We start from the raw sequence: 17,616 nt of genomic DNA on the forward strand, positions 1-17,616 counted from the left end.
TTTGCTAAAGGAATTTGGCATTTAAGATTCCAGCACATACAACCCATCTCAGGACCACAATTTTCAGGCTCTGATTATTGTCTCAGCTTGAGCAGGAAACTAATAATGGCTTCTTCCTGTTTCTGACACAATTATGAACAACTTGTTTCTGATTGCTTGAATATTATTAAGCTTTGATGTCAAAATAAATTCTTTTAACACAACAAAAGCATCAAATTCTTTTTCCACTTCTCTTAATCAAGCCAACATAGCTTGTTGGCTTTGTAGCAGTATTTGATCAAGAAAATAAGAAATTATTGATAACAAGAACCATAATTGACTTGGCCTGAGAGATGATACCAGTAGGGGGTTGTTGGTCTCTGATACTACAAGTGGTTTAGGAGAGGACCTCTGTCCCAAGAATCTTGTTCTTGAAGCAGTGTGTGTGGTCAGTAATGTTAGGTCATGGAGTGGTGGTTGAAAAAAAAATGATTGGCAAATATGATACAAAGTACTTGTGTTGTCACTAAGACAAAAACATGATAGTTTGGTTAGCACTGAGACATGCTCTAAATCTAATAAGCAAAAGTTATCATAAAATATCATGAACTTTTGTTAACTGGTAGTAGGTGTGCAGAAAGAAGGAAAACAAGACTACTAGTTAAGCCTCCAAAGAACAGCATTTAATCTTTTTCCTGAAGTTTCATGATCAATGGAGTAGGTTTCTTTTTCCTTTTTTTTTTTTTTTTTTTGATTCAGGGTAGCCAAGTTACAAGGATGAACAATCTCCTCCCTAAAATTAATTTACAATTATTAGTACATATTTGTTACAGATATTCCATCTGATCTAATTGAAAGAAAAAAATCTGTTTATGACATTTGTCATTTATCTACTAAATAATGGATTTGTTATTGAATGCTTAACATATAAACAATATGCAAAAAGTTTCTCACTTTGCTTTTCTGTACAATTGGAATCAAAGAGGGGACTGGCAGCACAGATTGTGTGCTTTTTGTCTTTTCAGTGGAAAGAAGGATTACACTTTAGATATACATATCTATATATATATATATCTTCAAGTGACCTCTTGAACTACTAGCCAGAAGTCAATGCCCAAAACACAACCTATGTCAGAGAAGGACCACACTAGATTGATCCACAAGACAGAGAAAGCCAGATCACATCCTGTCGACTGAAAGCAACACTGCTTCATTCATTCTTGGAACTCTCAATTCTTTAAAAAGAACATAGAACATGGTTTCTTCTTCCTTCATCACAAAATACTGAGGCAAAGTCATAAAAGACTGGAAACTAAAGAGAAAGCTGATTTGATGTTATGCAAAAGGTAAAAACCTCTATAGCACAACTGAAAACAACCCTAATGCAAAAGGTTCTACCACTGATGAATCCACACAGGCCCAATCATTCAAAGCCACCTCATGGCCAGTGCAATGTTTTATTTAATGCTTTGCTATTTCTTTCCCTTCTTCTTCTGTAGTATTAGCATGGGAATCCACTCATGCCAGCTCATGTTGCTGTGTGCTTCCTAATTGAGCCACTGGTGTTATATATGTCCCAGACCAGCTCTGCTGTGGTCTCTTCTCATCTTCCCACGCCTTCCCTGCCTCTGCTGCTCATCACAGGGTCCATTGTCACCCTACAAACTCCTGGATCCATGGCCTCTGAAGCTTCTGTGACAGATGAAACGGTTACTGAGGTCAGTGGTGAAGAAATGACTTATCTACATACTTCCCTTCTCTTTCTTGCTTTGTGTAAGTACAGCTTTCACAACTAGATGATGTGATTAAACACAATTACACTGGCCAATGATCCTTTCTTTTTTTCTTTCTTTTTTGTATCTTAGTAGGTGATCCCCATTAAGTTCTTCAGATGAATCCTCTTGTGGTTGTTTTTCCCAGTTTCCTCAAAGAAGGGAAGAGGGAAAGAAATGGGGGGCTAAATAAGAAAAAAAAGTTGTTTAATGTTTGCAAATACAGGATTTTGTGTATAATATTGCATCCTATACCTCTCTTTATATGGCCTCTGCTAATCTGTTCTAGAGTGATTGTTTCTGGAACAAGACACCTATCTCTAAATTGCAATATTTCCTAATTTTCAGAACCCTGATTATATCATTTTTAAATCCTACAAGTAAAACCCTATTAGCTAGCATCAATTCGATCTTAGTCATCTTGTAGTCTCCATTAGCACTTGAGAATGGCCTGTCTTCTTTTTCTTGTATGTTGTTACTGTATTCCTCCATCATATTTATTTTTATATATTTTCTAGATGTGCCTTCAAGTTTTATGCACAAAATTTAGTTAGTTATTGATTGCAAAAGATAATTGGTATGTTTACCAAATTACTGAACATAATGAGTTACCATTATTTATCTTATTTCTTCATTATTGTATCCACAAATGTGATATGAAAGGCAGGAAAGCTTGTATCTGTCTTTTTACATTAATCTAACAAGTTTAACATAAGAAATTCTAAGTGTAGTTTACATTTTAAACCAAAAGCAGATTACAACCAGCTTCGTATTTGATATGGAACCAGTTTGTACAACTTCATATAGGTAGAACTGGCAAGCAAGATGATACAAGAATCATGTTGTATGCACTGAAATTTGGCCCCAAAGTTTGCACACTCACAGGATTTACTGCAATCCACCAAATGCTTGCTCAGTTCTTAAGAATATCTCTATTTAGTTTCTACAGAACAACCTTTAAGGATTTGTAATTTGCAGTTCAGCTTATCCAGTCATATAATGCAGGAAAGCATTTTGTTAAAGGATGTGTTAGAAAGATCCAAATTGGTCTTTTATCTTTTTTCCTTTTCAGCAGACATTATGTTAGTTTGATTTCTACAGACGTTATGTCAAAATGTATGATTTATGTCGAAGAAAGAGTAAAGCAAACCTTTTTGGACCTGTTTTGATATGATCTCCATTGACATAATGCAACTAGGTAATTTAACTCTTCCTCGTTTCACAGGCATGTAAAGTAAGTGAAAACCAGATGGTGCAATTTTCTCATCATATTAATTTTACAGATAAGTTCAATACGAAACTTACATTGCCCGTCACAAACATTCTCATAAGAAATACAAATTCCATACCTTCTCTTGCTGCTAATAATTTTAGACAATAGTGAATGTCAGGTGACTATGATGAAGTATATATGACTCCTAAGCAAATATCAAAGGCTTTAGTTGATAGCTGAATAGTTTAGACGTTTTACCACAGATCAATACAAATGTTTCTGATGACATAAGTAATGCTTATGAAATGAGTGCTTCAGAGCCTGAGGATCCAAAAGTAAAAGATGTAGAGGAAAAGGTGCATTTCCAAGTATCCTTGCAAATACCATAGTACATGCTAAGCAAATATCATTCTGTTTTTTGCATTTTTCTTATATTTCTGAAGTAGTTAAAACTTCAAACCCTTTTACAGACGATTGAGACTAATGTATCTGGTGATGTAAGTAATGCTGATGACATGAGTCTTTCAGAGACCGATGATCTAAAAGGGAAAGATGAAGAGGAAAAGGTTTATCTGAATTTGCATTTGCAAATGTCATTTAAATATTTGCTACCCGAGCAAAAATTATTGTGCTTTTGTATTTTTCACTATTTATTTGTCAGAGCTTTTTGTTGACATCTAAATGGTTCTAACCTTTTACAGAAGTTTGAGACTAATGTTCCTGATGATGCAAGTAATGCTAATGAGGCGAACCCTGCAAAGCCTGAGGATTTAGAAGTAAAAGATGGGGAGGAAAAGGTGCATTTGAAAATACGAGAAGATGCTAACTAAGAAAATACCATTGTGCTTTTGCATTTTCTGTATTTATATGTGAGAGCTGTTTGTCGATATATGAATAAATCAAACCTATTATAACAGATTGAAACAAAGGTTTCTGATGATGTAAGTAATGCTGATGAGCCAAGTCTTTCAAAGCCTGAGGATCTAAAAGGAAATGATGAAGAAGAAAAGGTGCCTTTGCGTTTCGATTAGCAAATATCAATATATGCTACCTAATTAAATATCATCATGCTTTTTAATTTTCTATATTAGCTGAATAGTTCACACCTTTTTACAGCAGATTGAGACTAGTGTTTCTGATGATATAAGTAATGCTGATGAGGCAATTTCAAACCCCAATGATCTAAAAGGAAAAGATGAAGAAGAAAAGGCTGTGCAGGATTCAGCAAGTGTTGAAGCACCTACAGCTGAAACAGAAGAGAATCTGGAACAAAAAGAAGAGGGCACTGTGATTGAGGTGGTGAAGGAAGCAGCAATAGATGAGTCAGTTTCAGAACCATCAGTTGAAGCTGAAGAAAAGGATGCAATGGGCAAAACTGATGTACCTAATACCCCTGAATCACCAAAGGAACCTGTGGATCAACCAGCAGAGGTTTCAGATGCATCTGTTACAGAAGATTCAATTGAAACACCAGAAGAACCATCAGTCTCAGAAATTGTGACTGAAGAAGCAAAAAGTATTGAAGAATCTTCAGAAGTTTTTAGTGTACCTGATTCTCTATTAGTAACACATGACAAACCTGTCGAACTACCTCCTGTTGGTTTAGTCCAGGAACCTGCTCCTGATTCCAATGTGACCCTCAATGCAAATGAAACAGCAGAAAAGTCCCAAGAGGGAGAGCTTACGTCTCAAGAACTACCTCAAAATGAAATCTCATCATCCAGTACTGAAGATCCAATCAATCAAGTTCATGAAACTGTTGAAACGGTAAGTTCAGAATCAATTGCCATAGTTCCTTCTATATATGAGCATAAAGAGATTGAAGCAGAAAATATTGTTCCTGAATTGTCAACTGAAAAGATAGATGATGATCACAATGCTGATGAGGGCAACAAGGAATCTGCAGAAGAGAAAGAAGTGTCAGCCACATGTGTTGTAGAGGCGTCTGATACCACTCCTGCCACTGAAGTTCCTGAATGTGCTGTGGAGCCAGAGGTGACTGTTAAAAATGAGGAGCAAGACAGTACTGTAAATGTTGAAAATGAAGTAGCTGGAAATTCTGAAGAGGTAAAAGCTTCTGACGGTGTTGGATTGATTGGTGAGGTGAAGAATGAGAATTTGGAAAGTAAAAATTTGAATTTGTACAAGAACACTCGAAATATCGATTTAATTGAAGCGGAAGACAGCAACAAGGCATCTTCCATTGATCCATTAGTAACACATGACAAACCTGTTGAACCACCTACTGTTGGTTTAGTCCAGGAACCTGCATCCGATTCCAATGTGACCCTCAATGCAAAGGAAACAGCAGAAAAGTCCCAAGAGGGAGAGCCTACGTCACAAGAACTTCCTCGAAACGAAACCTCACTATCCGGTACTGAAGATCCAATCAATCAGGTTAATGAAACTGTTGAAACGGTAAGTTCGGAAGGAATTGATGTAGTTCCTTCTATAGATGAGAATAAAGAGATTGAAGGAGAAAATATTGTTCCCAAATTGTCGACTGAAAAGGCAGATGATGATCACAATGCTGATGAGCACAACAAGGAATCTGCAGAAGAGAAAGAAGTGTCAGTCACATGTGTTGTAGAGGCGTCTGATACCACTCCTGCCACTGAAGTTCCTGAATGTGCTGTGGAGCCAGAAGTGACTGTTAAAAATGTTGAGCAAGATAATACTGTAAATGTTGAAAATGAAGTAGCTGGAAATTCTGAAGAGGTAAAAGCTTCTGACGGTGTTGGTTTGATTGGTGAGGTGAGGAATGAGAGTTTGGAAGGTGTAAATTTGAATTTGTACAAGAACACTCGAAACATCAATTCAGTTGAAGCTGAAGACAGCAACAAGGCATCTTCCGTTGATCCATTAGTAACAGATGACAAACCTGTCGAACCACCTACTGTCAGTTTAGTCCAGGAACCTGCTCCTGATGCCAATGTGACCCTCAGTGCAGATGAAACAGCAGAAAAGACACAAGAAGGAGATCCTACATCCCAAGAACTTCCTCGAAATGAAACCTCACCACCCATTACTGAAGATCCAATCAGTAAGGTTCATGAAACTGTTGTAGTTGAAAGTTCAGAAGGAATTGCTATAGTTCCTTGTATAGGTGAGCCTAAAGAGATTGAAGAAGAAAATATTGTTCCTGAATTGCCAACTGAAAAAACAGATGATGATCACAATGCTGATGAGGGCAACAAAGAATCTGCCGAAGAGAAAGGAGTGTCAGACACAAGTGTTGTAAAGGTTTCTGATACCACTGCTGCCACTGAAGTTCCTGAATGTGCTGTGCAGCGAGAAGTGGATGTTAAAAATGAGGAAAAAGAAACTACTTTAAATGTTGAAAATGTAGTAGCTGGAAATACTGAAGAAGAAAATACTTCTGAAGGTGTTGGATTTATTGGTGAGGTGAAGAATGAGAGTTTGGAAGGTGGAAATTCGTATTCGAACAACAACACTCGAGAAATCAATTTATTTGGAGTTGAAGACAGCAACAACGCATCTTCCATTGATCCGGAACATGATCCTAAAGAGTTAGACACAGAACTAAAGCAAGCAGCCAGACAGACTCTTCTGCATAAAATGTTAGAGGAAAGTGCAGAAGATAAAAAGAAAGAGACCAAGAAAGTTGATAATCAAAGCTTAGCTCAAAACACCAAAGACAATAGTGACTCAAAAACAGATGGGGAGGTTCCTAAAACAGATGTTTCTGGTAAGAAATCTCAAAGCCCACAAAATAGCATTTTATCAAAGGTGAAGAAGTCGATTGCCAAGGTAAAAAAAGCAATCACAGGGAAGTCACCAAGTTTGAAGACCATGATAACTGAAGGAATTAATGACACCAAAGACAAGTAGATGAAGAGTGTATGGAGATGGTGGCATGTTTTTGAGTGCAACACTTTCATGTCTTCTGTTCTTGGCTGCCTTCTTTAAGTTATATGATGTTTACATGTTCTGCAACCTGCCCATGCAAATGTGCCTGCTACATGTTGCCTTCCAGGAAGCTTGAATACATGTGTATGCAAGCTAAATGTTGGACAATAGTCACTGCATCTTCAGTTATCCATATCTAAGGGAAGAATTCTTGACAGATTCTGATTCACAGCCATGAGGAAAGGGTCATTTCCTTATAAGGGTCATTTCCTCATATGCATAATTTTCAGTATGTATCATGATGTTATGTTTGTTACTGTTTGATTCTTAAGTTCTACCACACAATTAATTATTCTTTCATGGAAGTATGTGTGATGCACTCTTGAATCTGAGTTGTTGATACCAAGGAAAGTAACATCTTTGACTGGTTATTGATAGAAGATAAGATTTTCTCAATTATACGAGGAAATCTTTCTATTTTGTTGAGAAAAATCCTTTATTCTGTTGAGGGAAATTATTTCTCTTAATTTGTATAAATAGATGAGGGAATATGTTAGTATTGAAGCATTTTCATTTTTTCAATAAAGCTTTTTTTTTTTCAATAAAGCTTATTCAATCATTGTTATTATTTTCTATTCTTTTTTTTCAGTTATGAACTTTTGTTTTAGCAGAAAAAAATTTGGGAATTTGAATAGGATATGTCATATCCTGAAATTTTTTTATTATTATTTCCACACAGGCCAAATAGATAAACATCACTTTATTCATCATCTATAACCATTTATTACAATTCATTTATTCATCAAATTACAAATAGAAAAGTAAACATAATGATGTTAACTTCAAGAGTCATCCAAGTGGCTCTATCTAGCGGTAGAGGAAGGTCCTATCTCCACTGGGATCCGACTTAGTACTAGAGGGAGGCTGCTCTGAAAATCAAAAACAAAGAAAATTCAGCAACGCTGAGTAGGAACCCCAAAAGTCAAATCAAGATGAATACATGATCAAAATTCAATCAATCATCCCATTGGCGTATATCAAATACCCGAAGGAGCACTCCCCCAACAGCGGATGGAGAGGCTTTATCCTACGGGATGAGTTTGTGTTCTCCCAATAGCGGATGGAGGCAAACTCATATCACACTCCCAACAGCGGATGGAGTGGTGTCCCACACCCGCCAAAGTGGGGACACGTTCCTCCCAACAGCGGATGGAGGAACCGTCCAGTCGCCACGTCTGATAGCCCGCTAATCCCCGAAGGGAATCGCCCTACCTGCCCTTGGCAGGGAAATAACATAATCTCACACTAGTCATGTCCATATAGGGATGAAATAACACATTTAAACATTTCTTTCAAATATCATCAATACCAAATAATATAAATTAGCCCTCAATTGACTTGAACTCTAGTTCAATTGATCCAATTGAACTCAATTTACTAGGACCTAACTGAACCGATCTCTAATCCTTATTTAACTGGTCTGGAACCACCCTAGACTAGTATAATTTGGATTAGATTATGTTCAATTTAGGTTAAACTAACTTGAATAAGTCAATCAATTTGGAATCATCCTGAATTGATCTAGACTAATCAAGCCTAGTTTAGTTCAATCAATACTTGGGCTCAAATCCAACAATAATATTGAGCTAGATTAAGCCAGCTCATCTACTAGTCATGTGCATTATACATGACTGGGCATGCATCACACAAAGCTGGTCCAGCCTTAGCCCATGGACTGGTCATGTGCATCGCATGTGACCGCCCATGATGGTTAGGCTGGGTTAGCCTACGGGTCCAGGGCCTAATCCGTGGGTTGGGCCTGGCCTACGGGCTGGGCTTAGTCTACTGATTAGGCCTAGCCAATAGGCTGTGGCCTGACCTATGGGTTGGGCCTGGCCTGTGAGCAATTTCAATCCAAATAATATATAATTTCATACCGCAACATATATTCATTAGCAATATAAACAAAAAAACATAATAACACATTCAATGATAGACAAGGAGATAAGCTTTAAAACAAGGAAATAACATTCTAATTTAAATGAAAATCATAATACATTAAAAGACATAAACTTTAATATAATGAAATAACCTTCTAAATTCATATAGAAATCATGCTTTCAATACATATAAAATTTCAACATATTCTAGTCAAATTCTAAATCATTCAGAATAGCATATTTTAAATTTTAAATTAATGAATATCACAAAAGATTTTAGATAACATATTTTAATCTAATAATATTTTAATCCAGATAAGATTAAAGATAAATAGTAATATCAGGAAATATCAGATAAAACATATAAATTTTTAACATCTTTAAATCTACAATAAAAACTTAATCATGGGTCAACATTATACAAGTGATTACTTTAATGTAATAATAAAAAAAATTAACATTTAAAGAATTGATAAACATTTTTCAAACTACAAGCTTTCAACATTCAAAGAATCAAAATAAAAACTAAAACTTTAAAATTTAAGAAAGGCAGGGAAACCTACCTCTTGTCAACAGGGTATAACTCCTCGTTCCTCCGACTGCCGGGCTCGACTAGGTGAGGAACGAAGGAGAGAAATCCCTCCCTTTAAATAGGAGGAGGTGAGCCTCTATTAAGGGAAATAAATTTTAATTTTCATATTTATTTAATATAAATTATTTCCATTTAATATACTACCAAATATGATATCATCATATTTGGAATACTTACTAGTTATTTCCTTAATTCATATCAACAAAGGAAGTAGATTAGGATTTCCTTAAATTATAATAACAAGTAAGGAAAGAAAATCAATTCCTAACTTAAATATTTGATGTGATTGCAGGATATTTGTCTGATAATTATCCTGGAACAAAATTATTTAATTCTAAATCTGAAAGTAACTTTTTTATACTTCTGAATTAATGTAGGATCATTTTTTGCTTGTATTGAAGCTGCCACTTTGTTTGTCCATCGAAACTTTTCTAATAAGTTGATTTCGGATAGATAACTGATTCAGATGGGAGAACTAAAAGCTGCCTCCTTTTGCATAGTTTCATGTGGATAACAAGAAATGTTAAGACAGTGGTGATACATACACATTTTGGACTGGTTCACATGGTCCATAAAATATGAGCTGAAACAATTAAAACTACACTGTCACATTTTGATTTTTTTTTTTTCATATCACATCTCGTCAAACTTTCCGAACCAAATAGATAAACATCATTTTATTCATAATTTATAAATATTTATTATAATTTATTTATTCATCAAATCATAAGTTAAAAAATAAACATAGTGATGTTAACTCGATGAATCATCCAAATGACTCTACCTAGTAGTAGAGGAAGATTCGCTCTTCACTAAAATCCAATTTAGTGCTAGTGGGAGGCTGCTCTGAAAATAAAAAATAAATAAAATTCAACAACTAAGTAGAAACCCTAAAAGTTAATTTAAAATAAATACATAATCAAAAATCAATAATCTCATTGGCGTATATTAAATATCCGAATGAGCACTCACTCAATAATGGATGAAAAAGTTATATTCTACGAGATAGTTTGTATTTACCCAACAGTGAATAGAGGTAAACTCATATCGCACTTTTAACAGCGGATAAAATAACCATCCAACTGCTACGTCTGACGACCCGTTAATCTCTAAAGTAAATCATCCTACTTGCCCTCGGTAGGAAAATAACATAATCTCACACTAGTCATGTCTATATTGGGATGAAATAATATATTTAAAATATATCTTTTAAATATCATCAATATTAAATAATATCAATTAGTCCTCAATTGACTTGAACCCTAGTTCAATAGATCCAATTGAACTCGATTTACTAAAACCTCACTAAACCGATCTCCAATCTTCATTTAATTAGTTTGGAACTATCTTAGTATAATTTGGACTAGATTTGGTTTAATTTAGGTTAAGCTGACTTAAATAAATCAAACCAAATATGGAATCATCTTGATCTAGACTAATCAAGTCTGGTTTAGTTCAATCAATATTTGAGCTCAAATCTAATAATTATATAATATTGAATTAGGTTGGGTCGGCCTATATACTAGCTATGTGCACTGCAACTGTGCATGCATCACACTAAGTTGGACCAATCTTGACCTATGGACTGGTCATATGCATCGTATATGACTGCCCATGTTGGGCTGGGCTGGGTTAGCTGACAAGTTAGGGCTTAACCCGTGGGTTGGGCCTGACCTTTGGGCTAGGCCTAATTAGTGGGCTATGGCCTGCTCTATAGGTTGGGCTTGGCTTATAGATTGTTTGAAAGATAAACAACCTAAGATTGAAAGAATAAGATTATGACAATATTGAATATCAATATCAAATTATCATGACATATATTCACTATAAAACATAACAATAAATTAAAGAATAAGATTGAAAGATAAATTTAAATACAAAGAAATGACATATGACATGAATAATTTTAATATGATCTAATCAAATAATAAAATTATAAATCTTAAAAAGGATGAATAATTTTTTGATAATATATTATAATTCAATAATAAAAACTTTAACATTTAAAGGATTAAGAAATATTTTTTGAACTACTCATAGTATATTTTAATCCAGATAAGATTAAAAGATAAATTGTAATACGAGAAAATAACATTTTAAATCCAAATATAAAAAATCAGATATCATGTATTCAACACATAAAATATGTATAATTTCAATATATTTAAATCTAAAATAAAAACCTTTAAAGAGGATTGAAGATTCCCTAAAAAACTTTAGATGATAAATTTTAATCCAACAATAAATATTTTGATATTAAAAGGATTGATAAATATTTTTAAAATTAATATTTAAGAAATCAAAATAAAAACTTTTATTTTAAAAAAAGGTAAGAAAACCTACCTTTAGTTAGTATAATGTAACTCATCGTTCCTCCAGATATTGTACTTGGCTAGGTGAGGAATGATGGAGAGAAATCTCTGAGGAGGTGAGCCTCTATTAAAGGAAGTTTTCCTTAATTTTTTATGTTTATTTAATATAAATTATTTTTATTTAATATACTAACAAATATGATATTATTTTCTAATTCGTAATGGTAAACAAGGAAATAAGATTAATGTTTCTTAAATTACAATGAGAAGTAAAGAAATAAAAGTTGATTCCTAAATTCAATATTTGATTTGATTATATTTCTCCACTCTTAAAAGAAATTTGATCCCTAAATTTAGCTTACCTTAATAGAATATACGTGGATATTGTTCTTGCATATCTTCTTTTCTTTTCCACGTTACCTCTTGGTTGAATAATATTGCCAACAAATCTTTAGTAAACGTATATTTTATTTCTTAGAATATATTTTTTCTTTCCAAGATATGGGTTGGTTATTCTACAAAAGTGGTATAATCTCTTAGTTATAGAGGTTGGTAATATATGACATGTGATCGATCCCTAATATATCTCCGAAGCATAGACATATGGAATACATCATGGATGCTAGCTAAAACCAAGGGCAATGTCAATATATATGCCACATGCATAACTTTTTTTTGTAACTTTGAACTATTAATAATCTTTGATGTTGGAAAAAAGAGGTACGAAAAGAAGAGGATAAAACCCACTATGGAAACAAATAACAAACACAAGATCAAGAATACTTTAGGTAAGATATTTAGGCTTGAAACGTGTATAAACACTTTCCTAAAAACGATATTTGCACCCTCTTCTCAATAAGATTACTCTGGGTTTGATGCAAATAGTTTTAGTGGATATGACAAGCCTTTAGAAGATCTGTATTGAGCAAACAATAAAGAATCTTCAGAGAGGAATTAGAGAATGTCTAACTCAATCACTTGGAGAGTAAAGAAGAAGATCATGAAAGAATTGTGTTTGTAATTTACCCCCAAATAGCAATTTATAGATATTTTCTCAAAAGACACAACCTTTGAAAATTAACTATTTTCTCAAAAGACACAACCTTTGAAAATTATAACTATTTTCTCAAAAGACACAACCTTTGAAAAATAACTACCAAAAAATAAAAGAAAACACCTTTTCAAATAAATCTTTTGAAAAGAAATTCTTAATTTGAATAATTTATAATAATCCCCCACTTGTTCAAATTTAAAATTTTCTCCAAGTGATTAAATAGTATTTATGAATAAAGTAATATATCTTTCGATTTGAATATTACCTTAGTGTAAGCATCACAAAGTGAAGTCGAAATCCCAAATAGCATAAAAGCTTTGAATTTGTTATTCCTCATGACAACACCAGTGATACCACACACATAAATACAACATTCTTGTATTCCTCATAAAATCTCGCTTAGCCCTAATATGGCCTTGGGCTCATCCAAGTTCATAAACTTTTATGAGAGAAACTCCAACTCTCAATCGAAGCGGCACCACTTCTAAGTTCATATAGGTGAAGTTCTTATAGTATTTCTGTCACTCTTTGAGATACTTGTCCTAACTTGACTGAACTTCATTAAGAGTATAATTAACTCAACCCTCGTTCGGTGACAACCAGCACTTTAACATCTTTAGATGGGACTCATAAAATATTTCAAAGTGCTGAACCACTCCACATATCAATGACTTGTTCTTACCCTTTGAACTCTTCATTACTCATTTCATAATGTTGAGTAGGGTTGCTATCATTGGTGGATCTTTTATTCAAGGAGTTTTAGCCCCATCCATTTTGATGTTGATCTTACAACTTAGGTTTGGTGAATGGATCGGCCAAATTCTCACTTGTTTTCACAAATGTGAGTGAAATAATCCCACTCTTGATTAATTTCCTCACATAATCATGTCTAAGACTTATATGTCTTGACTTTCCATTATATATTTCACTATATGCACGAGCTAAAGTGGCTTGACTATCACAAAGTATAGAAATTGAATTCACACTCTTAGAAGTCAATGAAATTTCTAATAGAAAGTCCCTCAACCATTCAGCCTCCTTTCCTGCATCTGCTAGAGCAACAAATTCCGATTCCATAGTTGAGTGAGTTATACACGTTTGTTTCTTGCTCTTCCAAGAAACAGCGCCACCTCCCAAGGTGAACACCCAACCATTAGTGGATTTGTTATCTCCAAAACTCGATATCCAACTTGCGTCAGTATATCCTTCTAAAATAGTAGGAAATTTTGAGTATTGTAGGCCATAATCTTTGGTTCGTTTAAGGTACCCAAGAACTCTTTCAATAGCCTTCCAATGCTCTACATTTGGATTGCTAGTAAATCTACTCAATTTACTAACTGCAAATGCTATATCAGGTCTTGTGCACTGCGTTGCATACATAAGACTTCCTATAGCACTTGAATATTCTAATTGAGCCACTGTTCTTCCAACATTCTCGACTAATTTGATACTTGGGTCAAATGGGGTATTTGCTTCTTTAATTTTTAAGTGACTGAATTTCTCCAATACTTTCTCTATGTAACGAGTTTGACTCAAAACATATCCCCCACTATTTCTTTTTACCTTGATACCTAGTATAGTATCAACTTGCCCAAGATCTTTCATCTTAAATATTGAAGATAGAAACCTCTTTGTTTCTACAATACCTTTTATGGTGTTGCTCACTATTAGCATATCATCAACATAAAGGCAAACTATCACCATATAGTCATCACAAGTTTTGAGATAAACACATTTATCTGCAATATTATGAACAAATCCATTAGAAAGAATTATTGCATCAAATTTCTCATGCCATTGTTTTGGAGCCTGCTTTAAACCATACAATGATTTAATAAGTTTACATACTTTATGTTCATTTCCCGGTAGAACAAAACCTTCGGGTTGTTCCATATAAACCTCCTCATCGAGGTCTCCATTTAGAAATGCCGTTTTGACATCCATTTGATGAACATAAAGATCAAAAATTGATGCTAAAGCAAAAATAATTCTAATATATGTGATCTTAGCCACAAGAGCATATGTGTCAAAATAATCTATTCCTTCCTTTTGTCGAAATCCTTTAGTAACTAACCTTGCTTTGAACGTTTGGAGAGTACCATTTGTATGATACTTCCTATAAAATATCCATCTACAACTAATAGGTTTTGAGGCAAAAGGTAAATCGACAAGTTCCCAAGTATGATTTGACATAATAGAATCCATCTCATCATTAATAGCATCTTTCCAAAAAGCAGCATCACGAGAAGCCATAGCTTATTTAAATGTTTTAGGATCATCTTCCACTTGTAAAATAAGAGGAATTGTTTTTAATACTCTTTCATTAGTTCCTTCTACAAGGTAAAAAGAAATACTTTGAGAATCAATCTCATCCGATTTTAATGTTTTTGCTTTTCGTACACAAGTACTTCTCCTTAATTCGTAAGATTGCTCTCCAACCTCTTGTGAACTTGATTGATGTCCAATCAAAGGAATTTTAGGTTGCTCACCAATCTTTTGAGATTTCTTCACTAGTGACTCTTCACTAGTTGGAGGATGAACATTATTACTAGAAGTCAATAAATGTTCAAAGAACTCCACATCTCGAGATTCTATTATGATATTAGACTCTAAATTAAGACGTCTATATGCTTTGCTATTTGAGGCATAGCCTATAAATGCACATTTGATTCCTCTAGGTCCTAATTTTGTCCTTTGAGGATCATTATTCTTATAATATGTAAGACACCCCCACACTTTAAAATAACCAATGTTAGGTTGTCTTCCTTTCCATAACTTATATGGAGAGATCTTATTCTTTTTAGAGGGAATTCTATTTAAGATATGACATGCAGCCAATAAAGCTTCTCCCCACAAATTATAAGATAATTTAGCATGCAACAACATAGCATTAATCATCTCTAGATAAGTTCTATTTTTTCTTTCTGCTAATCCATTTTGCTCAGGTGTTCTAGGTGCTGAACATTCATGAATTATGCCATGTTGTTCACAAAACAAGTTAAATTCATTAGGAAAGTATTCTCCTCCTCTATCACTTCTTAAAGCTTTAATTTTCTTCCCCAATTGATTTTCAACTTCTGCTTTATATGCCTTAAAAGCATTAAAAGCATCATTTTTATGTTTCAATGAGTACACATATGTGAATCTAGACATATCATCTATAAAAGTAATAAAATATCTATTACCTCCTCTCGTTAATATGCCATTTAATTCATATATATCAGAATGTATTAAATCTAACAAATTAGTATATCTTTCAACACTTTTGAAGGGTTTCTTCATCATCTTTGATTTAACACAAATTTCACATTTATTAAGATCATCAAAATGATAATTTATTAAGCCACACTTAACCATTCTTCTAATCATGCTAATTCCAATATGTGCTAATCTATCATGCCATAATGAATAAGAATCAACAATATAAATAGAAGCAACATCTTTATTAACTTTAGAATCATTGTCAACAATAGATAATTTGACCATTCCCTCAGCGGAATAGCCTTTTCCAACAAAAGTTCCATTATGGGATAGAATTAACTTCCCGGATTCAAATATAGATTTAATTCCAGGTTTGCTAAGGAGATTCCCACTTACTAAATTTCTACTCATATCCGGTACATGAAGAACATTAGTAAGAGTGACTTTCTTACCTGAAGTGAAAGTGAGTTCCACATTTCCCTTCCCAATCACCTTATAACGAACTTCATTTCCCATTTGAATCTCTTGCCCTTCTGTGACTTCTTTGTAAGTCTTGAAGAGTCCCTTATCATAGCAAACATGGACGGTAGCACAAGTATCATACCATCAACCAGAAACCTTGCCAAATATGGCATTCACTTCGCTCACCGTAGCGATTATATTATCATCTCCCTCAACGGAGTTGACTTTTGGTTTCTGGCCTTTTTTAAATCTGCAATCCCTAGCAAAATGACCAGATTTTCCACAAACAAAACAACCTCCACTCTGTGGCTTCTTAAATTTTCTTTGATCCCTTTTGGGGCCAAAATGATTCTCCTTGTTTTGTTTGCTTTTGTTGGAATTCTTAGGCTAATTCACAATATTTGCTTTTATATTGCAAAAAGAGTTCTCACTCTTATCTCTCATCCTCGATTCCTCCTCGATTCGAAGATGTTTTTGAATTTGCTCCAAAGTAATATCCTTGGAGTCATGCAAAATCTTCTTCCTATACCATTTCCAAGATGAAGGCAACTTGGCTATTATAGCCCCTACTTGAAAAGGTTCAGGAAGTTCAATTTTTTCAGCCTTCAATTGATTAACAATGACTTGCAACTCATGTACTTGTGCCAAGATTGGCTTGCCATCCACAAACTTGTAATCAAAATATTTAGAAATTAAAAATTTCTTTGTACCTTCTTCCTCGGCATGATATTTGAATTCCAAAGCATTCCAAATTGCTTTTGCAGATGGTTCCACCGTATAAAGATCATAAAGCCGGTCTGAAAGAGCATTGAGAATGTGTCCTCTACACATGACTTTATCTTCATTTCTTTTCTTTTGTTCAGCCTTGATTTCATCGGTGTCATCGTCGGTTGGATCAGGAATTGGTTGAAGATTTGGATCAAGCACATAGAAGATCTTCAAAGCAGTCAACATAAACTTCATCTTGTCTTGCCAACGGGTAAAATTCGTTCCATCAAAACGATCCAAATGAACAAAATCTTGATTCAATAATTTGATGGTATTTGTAGCCTCCATAGTGAATTTGAATAAACTCACAAATATCGTTTTTAGATTGTTGGAAAAAAGAGGTATGAAAAGAAGAGGATAAAACACACTATGGAAACAAATAACAAACACAAGATCAAGAATACTTTAGGAAAGATATTTAGGCTTGAAACGTGTATAAACACTTTCCTAAAA

The 17,616-nt window shown here is 34.0% G+C and overlaps 1 protein-coding gene across 4 annotated transcripts; it reads left to right on the forward strand.

Moving 5' to 3' along the window:
• The first annotated feature begins 1,418 nt into the window (after positions 1 to 1,418).
• Positions 1,419 to 7,296, forward strand: LOC135674820 (uncharacterized). Of its 4 annotated transcripts, none has more exons than XM_065185032.1 (6): positions 1,419 to 1,697; positions 3,228 to 3,320; positions 3,435 to 3,530; positions 3,666 to 3,761; positions 3,882 to 3,974; positions 4,084 to 7,296. In XM_065185032.1, the coding sequence occupies exons 1-6, from the start codon at positions 1,500 to 1,502 to the stop codon at positions 6,814 to 6,816; spliced, it is 3,309 nt and encodes a 1,102-aa protein (XP_065041104.1). In that variant the 5' UTR covers positions 1,419 to 1,499; the 3' UTR covers positions 6,817 to 7,296. The 4 variants fall into 4 exon arrangements, with proteins under 4 accessions (XP_065041104.1, XP_065041098.1, XP_065041108.1 ...); XM_065185026.1 differs by having other exon boundaries at positions 1,420 to 1,697; positions 4,081 to 7,296; XM_065185036.1 differs by lacking the exon at positions 3,228 to 3,320 and having other exon boundaries at positions 1,422 to 1,697; positions 4,081 to 7,288.
• The last annotated feature ends 10,320 nt before the right edge of the window (positions 7,297 to 17,616 follow it).

Source organism: Musa acuminata, chromosome BXJ1-1 (assembly GCF_036884655.1).
Source record: "Musa acuminata AAA Group cultivar baxijiao chromosome BXJ1-1, Cavendish_Baxijiao_AAA, whole genome shotgun sequence".
Lineage (NCBI taxonomy): Eukaryota > Viridiplantae > Streptophyta > Magnoliopsida > Zingiberales > Musaceae > Musa > Musa acuminata.